The sequence below is a fragment of the Leuresthes tenuis genome, unplaced genomic scaffold (genome assembly GCF_036924035.1).
Source record: "Leuresthes tenuis unplaced genomic scaffold, fLeuTen1.0.hap1 SCAF_2, whole genome shotgun sequence".
Classification (NCBI taxonomy): Eukaryota; Metazoa; Chordata; class Actinopteri; order Atheriniformes; family Atherinopsidae; genus Leuresthes; species Leuresthes tenuis.
In genome coordinates this window covers 19,222,589-19,242,932 of record NW_027325356.1, presented here as the reverse complement: position 1 = coordinate 19,242,932, position 20,344 = coordinate 19,222,589, and the positions used below count along the sequence as shown (strand labels likewise).

The window sequence follows — 20,344 nt, the reverse complement described above, 5'->3', positions numbered from 1 at the left end:
ACAAGCTGAGCTCCACACTTCTCTGCATCCTAATGGTTTCTGCTCCACCGGGATCATTACCAATAGAAATTTCAGATATTCTGTGCTATTAATCTCTGTCTGTCCTCCTGCTCAGCCACGTAATGACTAATTAAACATCAAAAGAGCAGAGCTGGGGATCCGCTCTGACAGCCCCTCTTTCTCCCAGGAGAGGCTGTGAGGAGACTAGACTGTGACAGGGCAGCACTGAAAATCAATCACCCCAAGGTCCACACACACGTGCACACACACACACACACGCACACACACACAAAACAGCAAGAAAGAAAGACAGAGCCCCACTGAGACCTTTGCATGCAAGGATTAAACAACAAAAATGTAAACAACAAACATCACAACTTCATCAACCAACAGGCACCAACGGTGCCACTTCTGAACAAGGCACAGAGAAAAACGAGATGAATTTCCAATCCAAGAGGAGCGGCGGTGATGTCAACAGCGCTCTTTGTGTGCACACATGGAAAGGGAGAGCAGTGAAGAAGTGTGTGTGTTTGTAAGGGTAAGCTCACTGTGAAATCTATTTATATGAGAGGTAGATGATCTTCCACTCACAGATGAAGGCAGGCCAGGAGGGACCTTGCGAACCTTTTTTGTTTGTAGAGGATCTGTGAAGAGATGAAAGCGCATCGATTCATTCAAAAGCAAAAAAAAAAAAAAAAAAAGAGGAGACTGCTCGCAAACTACACAGAACTCACCAACAACACCCCGTAATGAGGTGTAACAAATCATTTGTGACTGAAACGTCATGATCGCACAAGCAAGAAAAAGACAACTACAACTGAAGATATTCTTACATTCAATACAAGAGTAATTTGGCAAAACTTGTTTTAATTTCATTTCATTTAGGTTTTTTTTTCAATTATTTCACCCCAAAGCAGGTATTTCAAGAGTAATTTATCTGTGGGTTAGCAGTGGGGTAAAGAGCTTGACTCCCAGATTGAGTAATTAAGGTTGTCTGTACTGAAACCTGACCTACTTTGGAAGCACTAAGGTTTGGAAGCATTGTATCATCTCTCCTTTCTCCCTGCACAGGACTTTTCTTAAATACTTTTCAAAAAATGAATATAGATTTTTTTTTTTAAATAAAGTTTTTTCTTTTAATGATTGAGACTACACTGACCAATGGGAGGAGGATCTTGTAGAGAACGTCTTCTGGGATTGGCAGCGTTGAAGGAGTAGAACGGAGCAGAGGACTTCCCTGATGCAGCCGCTGAACTTGGACTCGCCAACCCGATGTCCGGCCTTAGAGAGGACTGAAAGACAAAGAAAACACACTGAAAATGTGCTGAGAACTGTGTGTTTGTTTCATTAGTTTGTCATAAACACAACATAATCATTGATTTCATGTCCCTAAAACTAGATTTTCTAAATTGCCTATATCTTAAATATAATTAAATACACATTTGGGGACCACAATGGCTGCATAGAGTGGTTGTCTTCCAATCAGAAGATTGATAGTTCGAGCCCCAGACCCCCCACATGTCGAAGTGTCCTTGGGCAAGACACTGAACGGCATTTCCAAGCCTAAAGTGTGTGAATCTATAAAGAGGAGTAAAGGGCTTTGTTGAAATCTGACAAGGATATAAGATGCGAAAGATTTGACAATTTGTGAACCATTTAAATTTAGCTTGAAAAAAGCAATTTTGTCTCAAATGTTAGATTCGTAAAAAAGTGTGCAGGCACAATGTTTTAAGTGTAAATTGTTAAGACCTTAATACTTAAATTGTTGTGAGGAAACTTTAACTAGTATATATCCAATATGACACATCATGGGTAGCCCCAATAAACTGGGCAAAGCTCTTCATGCCATCCTGTCACCACTATCTTTTTAACCTTTGCAGTCCAAACGAACTGGGTTAAGAGGCCAATTAAGAGCTTGGTCTGATTAGAGTAAGCAGCTGTGGAGAGCAGGGATCACGTGAGTGAGTACTACTTGGATGGATGTGTAGTAGTTGGCTGTATGTGCCCTGTTGGATTCCCCTTTGCAAGCTGAGGATTGACACAGTAACCACTGAGACCTTTTCCAGCGATGCAACTATCAATTTGCTGAATTCAAGCCGGGTAGAAAAACATGAACGAATGAATGAATTTATCTAAAGATAAATACAGAAATAAAAAAGTAAAAGCATGTTTAATGTAATGAAAACAAATTCTCTGACCTGAAATGTGGGTCATGGAAACGCAGCCAAGAAAGAAATCAGGTTCTGCAAAATGGCAGCCTGTCGATGGAGCTGCAGCAGTCACACGGTTCAGCAAAACAGACCCACGTCTGCTGTTGCCTTCGTTCAGTGATACTGAATCCCCAACCGCAAATCTAGGTCTCGACTCCTTAATGTAGTTATACTTCCGCAGAATGGAACAACATGTAAATGTGGATGCTTGTGATTATCTCTGTGAGCTCTTCTGATTTAAAACATTTCAGTGTAATCATTTTGGTGAGGGCTGTTGCCCCTCACAGAGAAGAGGGAGCAGGCAGGCAGGCAGGGGAGGAATCAGGAACCAAACTCTTGTAGCTTAAGTACTTCACATCTCCAGAGGGTGCAAATCTACATATCAAATGCCAAGTTTCACATCGGGCTTTGTGACTCAGATACAACATGTAAGCAAAATCATGGGACTCGTGACATGTGCACCTAAACATCGACAGGTAGCACTCAGCAAATGAGAAGGTCTGAATCTAAACCACAGACGGCTCTTTTCTTTTAGGAGCTATCGAGGTCATGATGTAAGCGAGCCTACTGGCTACCTTTCCTGAGGCAAAGCAGATCGTGAGATTAGTTAACTTATTTATTTCTTCTGCTTGTTCAGATGACAAAATCAAATTAACTTTTGTGTTCCTGTTTGTGTTTTGCACCTGGATGCATCAGGAGGTATTCCTGCTCAACATTAGCTCATTAATAACGGTCATATCAGAGTATGCAAAAACTTTGTGACACCAAACTGCCCCTCTAAAGCCCATTCTCACAACAAGGATTAAATCAGAAATTAACCCCAGAAAAGCGTTAAAGACGCAGCATCCTGATCAGTTCTGATACCTACAGAAACAATATCAAGGCCGGACACATATTGAGTTTCTCAAAGGGCTGAAATTTTTGAGATGGCCAAATAAAAACTGTCACAGTGAAGTAAATACAAGACGGCGGTGTCATCTTACAGTTTTGTGAAAAAGCCTGACGGCTACATTTGCAGCACAGTAGACGGAGCTTTTATTTAGACTGGAAGAAAGGAAGTGCCAAGACAAACTTTCATCAGATAAAAGGAAGGTTGAAGAAAGCCTTGTAAAATCAGTTTGGATGCAGGAATGTTTAATGTGGTACGGTGAGGTTGCTTCTCGCTTAATTACAGCCGAAAAGGAAACAAGCCGTCAACTGCCACGCTTCTGCATTTTGGCTTTGTTTTTGTTGAACAAACAAAGACGGCGTAATATTTCATATGTTCTGAGGTTGTGTTTACCTAACTTTGGGATCTGGTGGGGACAAGACGATTTCTTCTTATGTCCTGACACATAAAACCGTAGAAATGAAAGCGTGTGCTGTGGCATGCAAAGGTTTCTGTTAACGTGAAGGGTTAAACAGGTATTTTCTTTATTACTTTTCTTTTATTCTTTTTTTTTTTTTTTTTTTTTAAAGAGAAGAGCTGTAGGGCTGGAAGCTGCCAGCACCGAGCACGGTCGATAAGTATCACAGCTTGTAAACTGTTTTTGTAACAGCTTAAAGTCTTTAACCCTTTTCGGCTCCAGTGCTGGTTCAGAGCTGGTGAGGGAGCAGGTTCTACGTTGGTTCTGGCTTAGAACTGGTTTGGTTTAACACAGCAAGATGGCCACTACAGCGGCACATACGTCATTTTATCAGCATTTTATCATCAGAAGTTTGAACCTCCCTCTAGTGTATTCTGAACTTCTGTAAAGGACCACGAGGAGACACTTTATTTTCTCTAAGAGGACAACAGACTGCAGTGTTTCACCTGCAAATGTGTTCATATCATCAGTGTAGTTTTCAAGCAATGTTTTAAACAAAAGATAGTTTTTGTGAAAACTCAAACCAAACCATCCTCGGTTGTAAACTTCTGGGCTAAATTTGTGGTTGAGGAGACAAGGTTTTCCACTAACTTTCATAAGCTTGAATAGGTATTGCATCATATAACCCTTCACCAACACTTTAGAGCCTGCTTAATCCACCCAAAGTTTTTTTCATCGAATGAGGGGTTCTGACTTTACCTCTACAACAATGATGCACGCAGCTCTTCCAGAAGGTTTCTTTGGTGTTCAAGTGAGCATCGTGATCTCCACCTGTACGCTGCCATTTCTTTATTTAAACAAACTGAGGAGACAGCTATGTGTAATTATTTTTGCTTATAGCCTCTTTCATTATCTTAACTGTCAGCATGGCTAAGTTGTTGGTACAAGGTTACCAAGGAGCATTTATGACTTGGATCATAATCTCACCTTTTGTAATGATGACTGATACAAGCACTTTTCTTCACTCTGTTATAGATGGACATGTCTTTTGCCACTTCCTGACACAGGACCTCAGTCTGTGGTGTGTCTGTTCACATTCACTACTCACTGTACTGCGCAGAGGTTTTCTCTTTGAGGTTTTCTCCAAACATTTCTGCTTGCACGAGACTCCCTACAGCAATTTATCTGGTATTAAATTTGTAAATAGATCTGTAAGGAAAACATACAAAAACAAACAAAAAAAAAACTGAACCTCTGACGTGAAACTCACCTGGCAACCAGATGCTCCAGGATCCCTCCCATAACCAAGAAAAGAGGCCCTCTCTGATTTACCTGCAACAACACGGAAAAGCCACAAATAAGTACGGCGATACTTTATGAAAGATGGCCACACACCGAGCTTCAAGCCCTCGTGATCTGCTACTGCCACCAAGTTGTTTGGGTCTGCGGGGTGCAAGACGAAGTTGGGTGCAAGACGAATGCTTAGTTCACTGTCGCACCGTCTTCTTCCTCGTGCCAGTTTGGTCCTCATCAGAACCATTGCAGAGGCTCGCTTTTTTAGCACACAGACAGACAGTTTTGTGCAGCTGGTTACAACGTTACAAATTCCTGTAATTCCAAGCACTTTAAGGTGTTGTGGTTTACCACCAAAGGTTTCCATCAAAGCGATGCTGGTTGTCAGCATCGCTTTGACTTCGACAGACAGTATCTAAACACTCTGACATCCACTTCTCCAACACCTGGTCCGCCGCTGTCTGTATAATGTAGTGTCTTTAACTGAAGATAAGAGCTACTCTGTATTATGTGATGATGTCAAACGCTGACTGGAAATGAAGAAAAGAAAGAGGGGGGGGGGGGCGTGCAGTCTGATAGACGGGCTGATTCACATTTGTGTGATAAATCTCACTTTTTTTTGTCCACGGTAAACTGTTCAGCCTGGATTAGTCATACCAAAGTGAACTAAGTTTTACTTCACTGCAAGAAAAGCAGCAGCTGCTGAGGTCCCGTTGCAACACACTAGCCCTAAATGTACAAAAGAATTCAGGTGAATAAAAACAAAACCTAAGCTTTAAAGTATGTGTTTTCAGAGAATGAGTTACTGACAGTGTAACAATAGGCAAGAGTCCTTCTATCAGTGTCACATCCTGTGTGCAACACTCAAAGTAGGCTCCCAAGCTGCCAACAGGGGGAAAATAAAGAACTTACACAACACACATGAATCATACACATCACAACATCCACACTCAGCAGTTTTACTCCCATATAAGACCGAACAAACAAACAAACGAGAGCTCCTCGGGGAGAATGATGAACAGCTTTAGGGGCATCGTCCATTATTTTTGTCAGACTTCCAAATACTACAAGCACAGACAGTGTTAGAACTAAATTCTGTTTACTCTGGGGACAAGGTAAATATCTTTTTGAGCATTAAAAAACCTGCATAGCCTGGATCTTTTGTCACACAATGACTGATTTGAACGCCGCTTTCACGAGCGCAGGTGAGCAGAAGCACATCTAAGAGAATTCACTTGTGCTTATCTGAGCAATCCTGCAGGAGACAGTTGTTCTGCATCGGGGGAGAATGTCCCTGGAGACAAAAGAAGCTGAGGAAATCAGGGGATATGGTTTAACTGGCAAAGCTGCTTCTGCTGTGACAATAATGTGATGCTGCTCTGAGCCATCTTTCTTGCAAAAGGAAATAGGATAAAGTTGTTGGTTACCACCAATGTTCACTATTATGGCACGATGATGAAAGACGTCCCGTGACGAGGATTTTAACTTATCTATTCTCTGTCTAATTTGCAGAGGTGGTTTAGTGAAATTCATTTTCCGTCCTTAGATGTCTGCGGACAAAAAAAAAAAAAAGGTCTGCTCAAGTGCAAGAGTTAAATATTCATTGGCAGCATGTGTGTTGTCACAGACACGGGCTCTGATGTGAATAATTGATGGTCACTGTTGTAATTCAGACCCCACCAGCAGACAGATGTGTTTGTGAAAACACTGTCACGGCCTGCGCTATGATGCACAGAAGGTGGCGGCGCCACAGTTACCAAGGAGCTTGAGTCTTGCAAAAGAAAGTGCAACACTCTTGGGTTCAATCAGTATAGTTAAAATAAACATAAGTTTATTGCATCACAGAGGAAGTGGTCTGAGAAACCTTGTTTGTAGTCCAGGCTCGAAACCGGATTGTACCCTGCTGTTGTTGACCAACCAGATGAGTGGACCTTTCAGTGGGGGCGTGCTTTAAACAAACAACAAACTTTTACAGACGGTGGCAACAGGCGATGCTGCGCTCTACACTAGGAGGAAAATAATGTTTGGTTCTTTTTCTTTTTTTAAATCAAATCATGTAAACAGCAGACCTAAAAAAACAGGGAATGTCTACTGTAAATTAGCATATGTGCTCTTTAAGATAAAATAAAAAACAACTAATACTTTTACAACTCGTTTAAAGGGGAACTCCGGTATTTTTAAACCTAGACCTTATTTCTGGCATGAAATACGTTTATCTACTCACCGAGAACAGTTTGGCGAAAGTCAGCATCCTTCGGAAGATATTTAGATCACTCGAGATCCGTGTATATTCATATAACGGGAGAGAGCAGGGCATAGACAATACTGTTCTCGGTGAGTTGAGAATACATACAAATAGATTCAACCTCCTTATTTTGTGAACACAGCATTTGGTGGATTAAGGCATCAGTGGATGAACTTGATACCTTGTTTTTGAATCAGCCCCTAATCTCTGTTTTATATTTTTAATTTCTGTCTGAAACTCTTCAGAGTTAAGATATAATTACATCTTCTTTTGAAGAACTGACTGACCCATGTTATTCAAATAGGAAGTGGATTTGCTAAATCCAAGAAAGTGCACTTTCTATAACACTAATACTCAAGGCAGAGCTAAATTTAGACAGAACTGGGATTAAAGCTGTAGCTAAAGGTGCTGCAGTCCATCCAATTTGGAAATATAGATCACAAAACTGTATTCATACAACTGATATTAGTAAGTACTATGTTTGTTAAACACAAGAAGTTTCAAGTTTGCGGGGAGTCTTGGGGATGCTTTAGAGGGAAAGAGCAGGTGCATGCAGGCGTCCTGAAACCAAAAAGGAAGCCAGTTTTAGTAGCTTAGACTGCTGATTTTACCTCCTCTACAGCAAAGTCAGCAGTTGGAGCTGCAGCAGGGGCTGTGACATGCTGGTTAAAGGACACAAAAACCCTTTGCGTCTGGCTGCTGCATCAAAAATAGCGCTCCTTTACCTGAGTCATAACTGAGTCAATTCTGAACACAAGATACACATATTTTTAGGCACTTTATGAGGACACCATTATCTTCACCTTTGCAAACAAGGGATCCATAAACCAGCAAAGAAATCATCAAGAGCTCATTTGACTTCAGCACTTGCCAGCGAATCACCAGTTTTAAGTGCATTCATGGCTGCATTACAAACAGGAACTGCTAATTCTGCTTTCTTTTATTGGCACAAATTTGCAAATACAGGGTGCAGTAGTGTAGATTTTGTTATTTGTGGCAGACTTTGAAAATCCTTTCTGGTAAATTCAGCCAAAATTAATTCTCCTGTAGATTAGATGGAGTGCAGAAATAACCACATTAATAACAAAAACAGTGTGAAATAGCTGAGTATAAAATGATATGACACCACAACTCCCATTCAGACTGTGCTCTACCTCTGATATATTAGCCAGCAGGAAGAGACAGATGAAGTGATTCTGTGTCCGGTCATGTGGCAGCAATGGTCTGTCCAAAGATGCAGCAGCTCTAACCGCTTCATCCCATCAGGTATCCCATCCCAGCCCTCACAAAATGAAGCTGCTGCTGGAAGTCGCACAAAAGCTTTTCATCACTTTCTCAACAACGGTCTTTCTTCATGTGCAACAAAAACGTAAATGAAATCTGTTCAATTTCACAATGGAGCGAGAGCACCTGCTTCTAAATGACTTGCAGAAATCCGCGCACAAATTTCAGGAGAATTCATATTTATGATGCTGAACTAAAGTAGAACAAAGTGATATATGGAGTGGAAGGCTCTGCTGGGTTGGCCAGGAGCTTAAATTAGCTGAACAAAATATCACCCAGTGACACAATCTCCTGTCTAACACTGTAACTCACCGGCAGCAAAATAGGTCACTGTATTGAAGTATATTTTCTATTAAAACTGGTCATTCGTTGATTTAGGTACCTAAGTTTGAAATATTAGCTCATAAATTGCCCACTGTGAGGAGTGTAAAAGCAGAAGTGATCAGTTTCACGTGTTGCAGGGTTGTTATTTAGCCATGTTTGTTTTCCCTCCACTGAGCAGACCCGTGTGATCACAGCCTAACAACAAGAGCAACACTAATATCGTTATCATTATGTTCTGAGCAGCCATATAAAGGGCTAAACATGCGTTTTCTTTTTGTGGCGCAGACCTATTAACGAGACTGTAAGCAATCGCTGATAGGAAGCAGAAATCATTGTCAGTTTTAAAACAACAGGAAGCAGCAGAAAACACACACACACACAAAAAACAATGATAGAAAAGTGTTTTAATTACTGCAAAGTATGAGGTCCTCCCTCACTCGGGATATCTCTGTATGCTGTGAAAATTCAAGCTCTCGGGGGAACAAATCCCATCAATTCCGATGAAAATATTCTGTGAAGCCGATAATTAGCATATCACTCAGAAGTGGGAAGGTGTAACTATAATTGCGAGACATCTCGCGTTCATCAGAGCGTGCCATGGCAGTTGTATTTAACCGTTTACAATAGTCAGAGCCTAAAATCTTGCAAGTATGTAACCAGCTGGAATGAGGAGTGCATTCATCAAACTAAATATTAAGCTGATGAGTGTGAATAAAACTACATTCAAAATATTAATTTCCAGAGTGGATACACTGTAAAGGTACTATATATATATATATATACATATATCATGGATTGAGTTTGATTTGCACAGGTTTGCTCATGTGAACAGGGAGCATCTGTGCTATAACAGCTATCAGGACTCCACAGATTTTAAAGCTTTGCCCCAGACATGCAACGCAAATACTTCAACGTTCTTGCTGGGACACCAATTTAGTGTTGATACAAATGTAAGCTTACGATGCCAAAGGTCAAGATTTTGTTGGGACATAACTCTTAAGTCTTTCCTGCATTTGGCTTCTTTCTGCCCTATTGTACCACCAGCATGCAGTGCAGCAGGGATGGTCATCTGCACCCAGTTTGGGCTAAATATAGCACTCTGATTAAATAAATATAGCGCTCCTCTTTTGTTTAGCCAAACCCAATAATTGTCAGCCTCATTCTTTCATCGTTTTTGTTTGTTTTCATATTCTGGGCTGCAGCCATGTGCCTTTTATCAGGACTGGCTTGTTTCAACCCATTCTGTGTCACACTGATACATTAAGTTCACATTAAGTTTTTAAGTTTTCACTGCAGTCAAGGAACCGAGTTGGTCGCCTTGCCAACTGGTGTCCTGATTGTTTGGAATGAGCATTTGCAGGTCCTTCGTCTTCGTCTTCTTTTCACATCACGATGAAACCCACTGTGCTCCTCCTACAATACATCCACTACTGTCCTGGTTACCTTTTTCCAACTGCTGGCCGTCATTCAGCCGCACTGACACAAGAGTTACGTTGTTTGCTCAAACAGACCTCAACAGAGTTTCTCCTCTCACCCTGATGCTCTCTATAATAATACTTACCCTAAACTGCTCCAAACTGAATTCATCATGCCTTTTTCTGCAGTAACAACAGCGTAAAGAACGTACGATGTCGGATCGCACGATTGATTGATTGACTAAGAGCAACATTTTGCTGAGAATGTGAAATGGCGCGTTACTACAATTTGGTTGAATGAGGCGCAAAGTGTCAGGTTTTAGCCACACATCAGCTGCCTGGAGAGAGCAGGGGTGGGGATGATGACACCGTTGCAAATGCGACGATGATTGGCTGGTTTGGCGGATCACGCCCTGCTCACGCTGTCTCACTGCACGCTCTGACTGACACAACAAGACAGCGACAATCAGGGAAATTCAAAGGTAGCATCCCCAAACTGGAAGTACCGGCACTACTTCTCGCTCATTTTAATTAAAGGCAAGAATGTTTATGTAACATGCACGCTATGCCCAGGAAAAAAGACTTTATCCACGTCTGCCTCAAGCAACTCGAATCTTATGAAGCACCTCACATCAACACACACGGCAGGCTTCAATCTATTGAGTTCAAATAAATACCAAATGTTCTAAAATACTGTATATAGAGTTTTTATTCTTCAGTCAGTTAATACAAAGATCTTTGACGTTAAAGATGTTATAGAAGGTAATAGCATATAGAACGTGAAAAAAAAACGTCACAGTTACTTTGCTGAGTAACTAATTACTCTTACAATGAGGTAACTGAGTTACTAACTCAATTACTTTTTGGGAAAAGTCATTTGTAACTGTAACTTATTACTTTTTTAATGTAAGATGACCAACACTGTATGCAAACAACGCCGTTTAGCATAAAAAAAAAAAAACTTGTTCATTGTGAGACTCATTCTGAGAAACGAGGAAAATAGCAGTTCTTCTAGTGGTAATTCTACGAATAATAGCGTTTTCATCACAACAAAATCACCAAGTTAAGTTTTTATCAGGTTTTTATCAGGTTTATCAGGTTTATGAAATATAAAACTGACTAAAGAACTGGAAGGAGGATCTCAGAAAAGTTAGTCTGTTCTACACTATTCAATATGAAGCTGAGTAAGCATAAAGTAAGCATTCGTTATAAATCAATCAACTTGTGTGTAGAGAAACCTTTTGACTTCAGATCATTAGAAAACTAGCCATCATACTTCTCTAAACTGAAACGCTTTTAATCCAGTTCAGTCTCATCTCCCTTTATGCTTTAGGAGCAGAAAATAAACAATAATTGGTGCTTAAATCCTTCAAAAGAAAAGGCGAGCTGACCGGTCATTCCCAGTGTGCAACCTTATTGATCACAGTGTTGCAGTACAGCGTTATTTTGATAATGTGAGCGGTAGTGACCTAATCGTCTCCGGGGATCAATTCAAAACCCTTACCTCAAAAACAGCCAATTAGTGCGGGCGCTTCACTGCCTCTCAGATGCATTCCAAGAGCCACTTTTTCTCCATCCAGAAAATGGGCTTTTTCCTTGCTCCAAGGAAAGCCAAGACCATGAAAACAAGCATGTAATAATGATCCTACAGGATGAGGAAACCAAATGAACTTATCACGTGCCAGTTTGCTTGGTTTGTTTTTCCTCTGAGTAAACATGTGTTTGGAGTTGGTGTCTGGGTTTATTTTCCACTCTGATGACTTCCATGGCACCATACCACAAAAGATTATTGCTATAAAGTTAAAGATCATGACTTCTTTGTAGCAATGAAAACCATGATGAACTTGTAAACACTAAATAGGCAAGACCTTAATATTGTTATGTGATGGGGAGTTTGTGTTTTTGTTTTTTCAGCTGAATTTCATCAAAGGATGGCAATACGAGGACCTACAACTGGGACGATTAAATAAAGAACTGTCAATGAGATAATCTCCCTGATATAAAGTTCAAGTTTTGGCTTGTGTGGCTGCTTTAAAAATTAGACAGGCTCCATGGTTACTAACATATTCCTCTGGCAACCAGAGATGGTACGGGCTCCCGTCAGATGAACACTCACTCCGAGCTTTTTCACCATACCTTTTAACATGCCTCCCTTTGTTTCCCTTTTAGGAGATCGTGTACATCCGTTCCGTCAGTGCTGTTTGATGCTTTCAACATTTCTTTTTCCCCCTAAATAAAAGCTGGCTGGGTTAGAGGTTAGGTCAGTGTGGATGAGGAAACAAGGAAGGGAGGCAGTGCACCATATCAGCTTCCTCCCCGGCTGCAGCGCAGCATTGGGAACAACAGCAGGACGGAGCAACACGATACAGCCACAAAACACCAAGGAAACATGTCTCCCTTGCCCTGAGCTCAACATCAATTTCTGTATACAGCCTTGTCAGCAGCGACATTATTCCAAACAGCACGAGCAAATGTTAATGAGTTCTTATTTGCATATTTATTTTTTTTCTTTGTTGAAATGTCACTGATTATTACGTACTAGGATGATAAATGCATCTGCTCTTGCAGCCTGATGTGTAATTAGCCATTAGGTGGAATGAATAGATCAATTAAAGGCGAGGGAGCAGGATTAAGAGAAATCAAACTGGGAAGAAACAGGAAAAAGAAACAAGGATAAGAAACAAAACAACACATTAGCTCAGGAGGGGAAAAAAAACAAAAAAACTCCGTTGCTTTTAGATTCATCTAGAAATGAAGACGAGGTTAGAATTTTTTTTCAAAAAAAGGTGTCCTAATCTGCAAAAATCACAAACTTTCAGCATAGAAACAATATTCTTGACTTTCAAAATCTGGAGCTGCTGTCCTTCACACAAGCTAAACTGCTTATTTTCTCCTAAAATCCATCCCTGCGCGAGACAAGTGGATTTCCTGATTGTGTTTATCCCCTCCCAGGATAATCAGGTGCCATGGCTTGGTCTATTTAAATTTTTTTCTAACGCGGTAAGAAGGAAAAAGGGAAGGTGGACAGGGGGAAATGTTTTCGCTTGGCCTTTGCCTTCTTCTGAGCCCAACTATTCTCCTGCCAGCGCTTGTTATTCACAAATGAGGAAAAAAAAATGCATTACTGTGGACCAGATGGGAACATTCCACATGACCAAATCAATCAATCACTTTGGTGGGACGCAGGTGTGACACAGCCGTGCAGCAACACACCATTTCACAGTCTATCAGGCACAAACACATGGTCACCAATCAATGGCACCCTGAGGACCCATGAGGAGGGGTGCTTCTCCGTAGCCTCGCTGGTTCATAGCTGATGACTTCATAACAATCACACATCCATTCTCTCAGAGGAGAAAGCCGATGAGCTCCCTAATAACGTCTCCCAACATGTGAGCACCAACACTGTAATGGATGCTGCTTTAGCAGGGACACCAAAATGCTCTCCTGCATGTCACATTCAAATGTGAGCTCAATGCAACGGCCCCCTCTCTGGGAAACAAGAGCAGCTTTAACAAGCTGGAGAAATATCCCCCTGTTGGCTATTAGAATCAAGTCAGCATGCACCACCAAAGAATGAGTCAATGTTTGGTATTAGATGCCAAACAACTGTTGAACAGCAAAACAACAGAGAGCCAAAGAGAGGTGAAGGACAAGGAAGGATACACACATGGGTTAGGAATGCTGATCCAGCTCACAGCACTGTGGGCATATTTCCTTACACAGAAACCCCCGCAAACCCTAAGCAGCCTTCAGTCTAAGAGCTCAAGCTTGTACTAAATAAAACACCAAGACAGCCAGGAGGGGATAAATCTTTTGACGAGCACTCTCTGTGGGGACGGCATGGTAGGACAGCAAAAACTGGAGCAGCCATTTAAAGGAGTTTCGGTTGGTTTTAAGTTGACAAAAAAAGTACCTTCCCACCCCCAGATCCCTGGCATTAAAGAACAAGTCTCACAGAGACGCGCTTCTCTCCACACTTCCCACACTTTACACTCTCGGGGCTGTGCCAGCGTAGGAGAAAATGTCAGGCATTGTCAAGTGGGAGTAAAGGCGAAACAAATGTTTGCATTTTATTATCCAATCACAATTCACTACAGTCCAAAAAGAGCAGAGAGTAACATTATCTCGTATTTTGCTTGCCAGCACACCCAGCATGGACACAAGACGCCTGGCCAAACAGTTGTGACTGTGGAAAGAATGGAGGTGGGAGTTAGAGAAGTGGGGGGGGGGGCAAGAAAGTTAACCAACAACTGCGTGCCAGGCTAGTTGCTTTAGCAGAAGGAAACTTTACAGAGTTCAAGTAAAACCTGGCTGGTCCATGTTGGACAGATTGATGTGCAAAGGTCAATTTCACGCATTCCCCTGTTGTAATGCTGAAGTTACTCTGTTTCAAGAAAAATAAAGTGGGGAGAATCTCACAATTCATTTGTTATGCGTCTATGACCATAAATTACAACTACTGGGGAACTTAAAAATGACTCCTTATGTTGATCACTTTCATGCTAAACGCAAACAGACGATAACAATCTTTAAGGATTATCAGGCCCCTTTTTAGGTTAGGTCTTGTTAAAATATTCTTGGCTTAAGTACAACAGCTGTCCTATAAAATGACTTTATTGATCCCACAAAGGCGATTTATTTTTTTTAGAAACCTATTAGTGCAACTTATCGATAGGTCCCACAAAGCAATGCTTTCCCATAGACAGTAATGGACCAAGCAAGAGAAATACACAGGGGTGGTCTGTAAATTATTTGACTTTTTGCAAAGCGGAAACAATATTCTGATACTCAATGGGAAATGGCTTTTTGGAGGTGTGATTCAAAGCTGAACAATCTTACACATTCACTGCTGTAAACGAGACAACGTCAGGCATCACTTATTTGACTTAAAGTGTTCTGCTAACAGTGATCCTTCTGACTTAATCATTTCCTTTTAAGAAGCTGAACTTGAATTAAATAAGCTCCAACATTCTTATTGGCATCAGCTGCATGAAGCCCAAGGTGGGAGATAGATGTGGGACATACATGCACACAAGCACCATAGATCTCAGCAGCATTAAGACTAAAACACATTTGGACAGTATTTGTGGGAGCAGAAAAGTTATTTTGGTGATAAAACTGGATGTCATGTGAACAAAGCTACCTGTGAAGAACATTCATAACAAGCAAAAAAAAGAAAAAAGAAAGAAATGTAGTGAACTGACTGAAACAAACGAGATGAAGACACCTTTCCTCTGATCAGAAATATAAGTGCGGTGCTCTGACCCTTGCAGCTGCTTCCTAGAGACTTGTTATGTCATCATAACTTGGCTGTACCACCGCCCCTCTATCCTCTTTGGAGAGACGGCCCTTGGGGCCTACGCAGTCTACAGCTGATCCTCTACAGCTGGACAGCCTCGCCACTCGCATGCTGGGGGCGAAGACCTAGGGAAGGAAGGAAGGAAGGAGCTTGGCAGGGCCAAGATGGGCTGAGAGAGGCCTGAAGGCGGGGAGGGGTGTGGGGAGATGTGGGCGGCATGGGGAAGGAGAAATGGGATTTGCACCCTTTCAGCTCATCCTCAGCTCCTCATGCTTCACTGACCACAGTAACAGATAAGCACACCCTGCAGCTCTGCATAATGACCAGTTACATCTACTTAACTGTACTGTACACATCTCCCTTTTCTGATTATATCACAAGACATGGCCAAATAATATCACTCATAATGATATTAGCATATATATATATATAGATAGATATATATCTATCTATATATATACATATATATATATATACACATATATAAATATATAATTACTAAGTGTGTCTTGTGAGTTAAAACCATTTTATTACTACCACATTATATTTTTCTCCTGAAAGCTTACAGTTAACTGTTGTAAACTGTTGTGCGTGTGTGTTGCTGTGTGTGTGTGTGAGTGTGTGTGTGTGTGTATGTGCGTGTGAGCATGGTTATGAGCAGCAAAGTGGGAAGAGGAAGCAGCACTGGCAGCACCTGTGACCCACACTCCACTGGAAACTGAGTGCGCACCTGAACAACACCTGGCCACAATCACAGCCCGGGTCCGGGGAGGTTTTCCCGTGGGACGGAGCATTAGCGCATGACACCTGCCCCAATAAAAATGCTCTGGGGGAAGCCAGCGTGAAGTGGGATTTGACACCTCGCGAAAAGCCTTGCGGATCAATTAAACACAAAAAAAAAGAGTCTTTTTTTAACCTTAACAAAATAATGTCACAGAAGCAACTCCACTATCTGCTTTATTAGCTTTGTGCAGATTTGCACACAGTATTAGGAGCACGGGGAGAGAAGAAGCCCACAAATACTGTCCAATCATCAACACTAGCATGGTGAGTCATTGGTACGAGACACTACACAAATACAAAGTGTAGGATTACTTTTTAAGACAAGATATAAAGCTAGACCAGTAATATTGCTCAGAAATATTCGCAGATTACAACTGGAAACACAGGCTAAGAGCAAACCACCAGTCACATAAAGTCTGGGGATTAAATTTTTACTCATTCTATTGTTGTCAGAGAATGACAATCATACAGAAGTACTCTGAAAGCAATAACCAAACATGGAACAATCAGGTTATAAAAGGGAAAATCCTTTTTTGGGTCAAACTTGTCACTTCAATTACTTCATATTATGGTGCCACATTTTTCATTCTTGGTATTAAACTCAGAGATGACTTAAGATAGCGTGACAACCAGCTTGCCTAAAGGAGGTTCGAATAACAAAGAGAAAAATTAAGCTTGCATTGTTTTTTTAGTTTTACCCCCGTTTACTTTGTTTACTCTCTCAAAAATATCTTCGAAAATGTTCAAAAGACAAATTGCTTTTGTGCCTCAAACGTCTAATCAGTGACCAAATGTTTTAGATCTTTATAATTCTATAATCATTCTTTTAGCACAGAGCCAAGTGCATTTCTTTCGCCCGTCACTATTCTGCGTTCAGAGGAACAGACACATCAGCACAAATCATTACGATTTAATAAGCGGATGTCAAACAGAAATTTGCAGAGTAAAACAACATGACTTCTTCTGGGGGCTTTTTTTCCTGGGAAGTCAAATTGCTTTTTATGTGTAAAACATGAGGGCTGTGAGATTCCTTTGAAGAATGAACATGTTGCAACAGAAAACAACAACATGCAGCAGAACTTATATTGAAAGAAAACTACAAAAACACAAAGCAGCTCATCGTTGCAATTACAGTGTCACGTCCAACACTTAAAGTCGGTCATGAGACATTTGTCTCCATTGCCTGCGGTGTGCAGCAGTGGAATAAAACGAACTGACACGGGACAGCGACCCGTCTGTGCAATCGCAGCCAGAAAATAATGTTAAGGTCGCACGTGTATGTCAACATGCCGGCAACACCGTGCATGTGTTGATGACAGCTTTAAGCTGATTAGATTTTATGAAGCACTAAAGCTGTATGAGTAATAGAAATGAAGCACGCCTAAGTAACGTGAGGCTAAAACTACAACTCAGCAGCCGTGGTATCACGCCCTCAGGCACATGGCAGGAAAGAACTGATGCAAAAGCAGCTGAGTTATGCAGCGAGAGCCCACATGAATGTTACTTTGTCCTGAACACATTTCAAGTGTTAAGTTATCCACTTGAATACATCAAACTCAATACAACATTTTGGAAAGGACTATAAAGCACTTGGGAAATAATAAGTCATGTGTGCCTCAGATCGGACAGATGTGAACGTTTTTAAACTGCAATTTTAAGTGTAAGTCAAGCGTAGTTTGAGAAAGCTTTAACAAAACATACTGAGCACACAAACATTCAGAAAATTGGTTTGTGGCTTTTCTTCAACTTGATAAACTTGTAGCTACGACTATGAAGCTTTTATGGTTCTCAAACTCCAATTACAGTCCTTGTTTTCCTATTCGGACCATCTGACACACATACAAACAAAAGTCATTCCCGAGGAAGCCAACCAGGGATAGAGAGCGAACTTGACACATAGGCATTACAATATAATTAGCCTGAACAATATGAAATCAATAAAAGAATAACATTGGGAAGTTACTTCACACTTCTTTTCACACTTCTTTTGATTCCCGGATGAGTGGTTTCCCCATTCTTTTATGTGTTCAAGAACTGTTATTAAAGACAGATGTGGAAAGCTTCACTAGCTCTATTCTCCTTGGCAACATTAAACTTATTTGAGGTTTGAGAGAATCAAAAGGCTTTCTGCGAGACCAGTCCATTGGGTAAATAACATCAAAAAGGCAAAAAAACTAAGTAGTTTTTACAGTCGAAATACAGAGTAAAATAAATGAGCAGAGGGCAGCTCGTTCAGTTGGAGCTCATCGCCTGTGGTAATTGCCCAGATCGCTTGAAATCGACCTCCCCGCCGACTTCTCGTATTGAGCTCACAACACAAGAGAAAATCTCAGCGGGTAATTAGATGTAACCATTTCTTGTCGTGGGCTGTGAACTGTTGGAAATCCCTGTGGCTAAACAATTAGAACAAGTGGATGAGAGGCAAACCTCCACTGGAAGACCAGCAGAAGACCTTAAGTCAGGTATCGTAAAAAAAGAAGCTTGTGCATGTTCACGTCAGTGTCAGCCAGGCTTTATTTGCAGCTCGGTGGGCAAAGGACACGAGTTAAGGCTGTGGGCACACAGCATGTGGATTAACCGCCAAAATAAAGACGGCCCTCTGAGTTGAGAATTGGTTTAAATTGAGAATAATTGGAATCCGGTTGTGTGGTTGCTAAAGATTCCCACGTGCACCAGATTAAAAACTCATGCGAACTGAACAACTTTCTCCATCTTACCACTTCACGTTCACTGTAACTAATAATTAAGTAGGTGATTGGTTCATCTGGGTGACTACTGACCATTAATACTGTCTGTCAGGGGAATCACACACGGTGCTGCAAATCCCTTTCAATGATACCGCTCATCGCCTTTCCTGGTGTTGCCTGTGTCCTGCTGCATGTGACGGTTGAGTCACAGAGACTCACATGGCTGAGACTGAAACTTTTTGGTGCACTGTGTGCATGAACAATGTGGCTGCCACCTGTTGGGCAGTCCGCAGTGGCTGACGTGCCAGTTTGTAAGAGGATTGTAGAACGAGAAGGTGGGGCTAAAATGTTCTTGAAGCCCGGACCAGTCAGAGTCCTAACTGGGACATTAACCCCCACCCCGCCCCCTACCAGAGAACAGCATCATCATTAACCACTCAGTGGCTCGCCCGCATTAAAACAACACCTCCCTCTTCATCTTTACACCCGCGCATTCTTCTCCTGACAGTATTTCCAAGAAAGAGAGGCACAGTGATCACAGAACACCTGAAGGTGTGATTGGACTTCTTCCTAAAGAAGACAGTGGCAATTTATTAAGACAAGGTAAAAAAAAAAAATTTAAAAAAAAGAGAGAGAGAGACGCTTAAAATTCGGTTGATGAAGATAATTTGAGTGTCAAATTCGTGTCCATGCCAACCAAAGGCAATACTACAACACAATCCACCTGCTGTACATTCAGGCACTATATATTGCTCATATAGACCCATTCTCATCATACATGACTCAGAAAACACAAGATCAGAACTCCGTACAATACACAGCTAGAAACTTAGTCCCCCAAAGCTGCAGGGGATGATAACTTTACAGCAACATGTGCAGACCTCTCATTTTCAAACAATTGTTCGCGTGTTTCTTTCCTCCAGTCTGACTTCCTCTGTTGTTCAGACATGTTTACATGCGCATTTAGTCTTGGAGCTGTTTGTCTGAGCAGCAGTCCGTCTGACGGCTTAATGAACAAGAGGAGAGACGTTACTAAAACGAGAGTTGAGGGTTTGTTTTTCTCTTGCAAAAGCAAAATAAAATATTTTAGTCACTGTTCTTCCAAAGGAAATTTCCAATTACTGTTTTCTACTGTTTTCCCGGGTTAGATCTATTGTGCTGATGAACAAACCAAACGTCCATGTTACAATGGCATGTTACTGAGGTAATGTATTGCACACTTCCGATCAGGAAGAGCACCCTGAATAAGAGGCAGGAAATATGAAGTGGACCTGAGGCCTCTGAGTCATCAAGTAGGCTGCTGGTCACCGCTCATTCCAAAAGATAACATCCATATTCTGCCACTGAGCAGCGTATCACAGGCACAGGGGTGGCTAGAAATAAGCTGCATGTTGGGAGCAGTCATGTGATCAATTACAAGAAAGATAACATTTTGTTTCAATTCAGCTGCACCCATTTGTGAACTAATCACTGTGTCTGGGGGGCCAATATATAATGAGCTGAGATGCGGTTAGC

At 41.4% G+C, this 20,344-nt stretch overlaps 1 protein-coding gene across 3 annotated transcripts in view; it reads right to left on the bottom strand.

Annotated features, from left to right (window-relative positions):
- Window positions 1-20,344, bottom strand: part of tcf12 (transcription factor 12) — a 73,688-nt gene that overhangs the window by 33,983 nt on the left and 19,361 nt on the right. For all 3 annotated transcript variants that reach the window (XM_072380522.1, XM_072380523.1, XM_072380524.1), the window contains exons 6-8: window positions 4,767-4,828; window positions 1,160-1,292; window positions 592-644 (exon numbers count right to left, since the gene is read on the bottom strand). In XM_072380522.1, coding sequence (XP_072236623.1) covers window positions 592-644; window positions 1,160-1,292; window positions 4,767-4,828 — 248 coding nt within the window. The remainder of the gene's footprint in view (window positions 1-591; window positions 645-1,159; window positions 1,293-4,766; window positions 4,829-20,344) is intronic.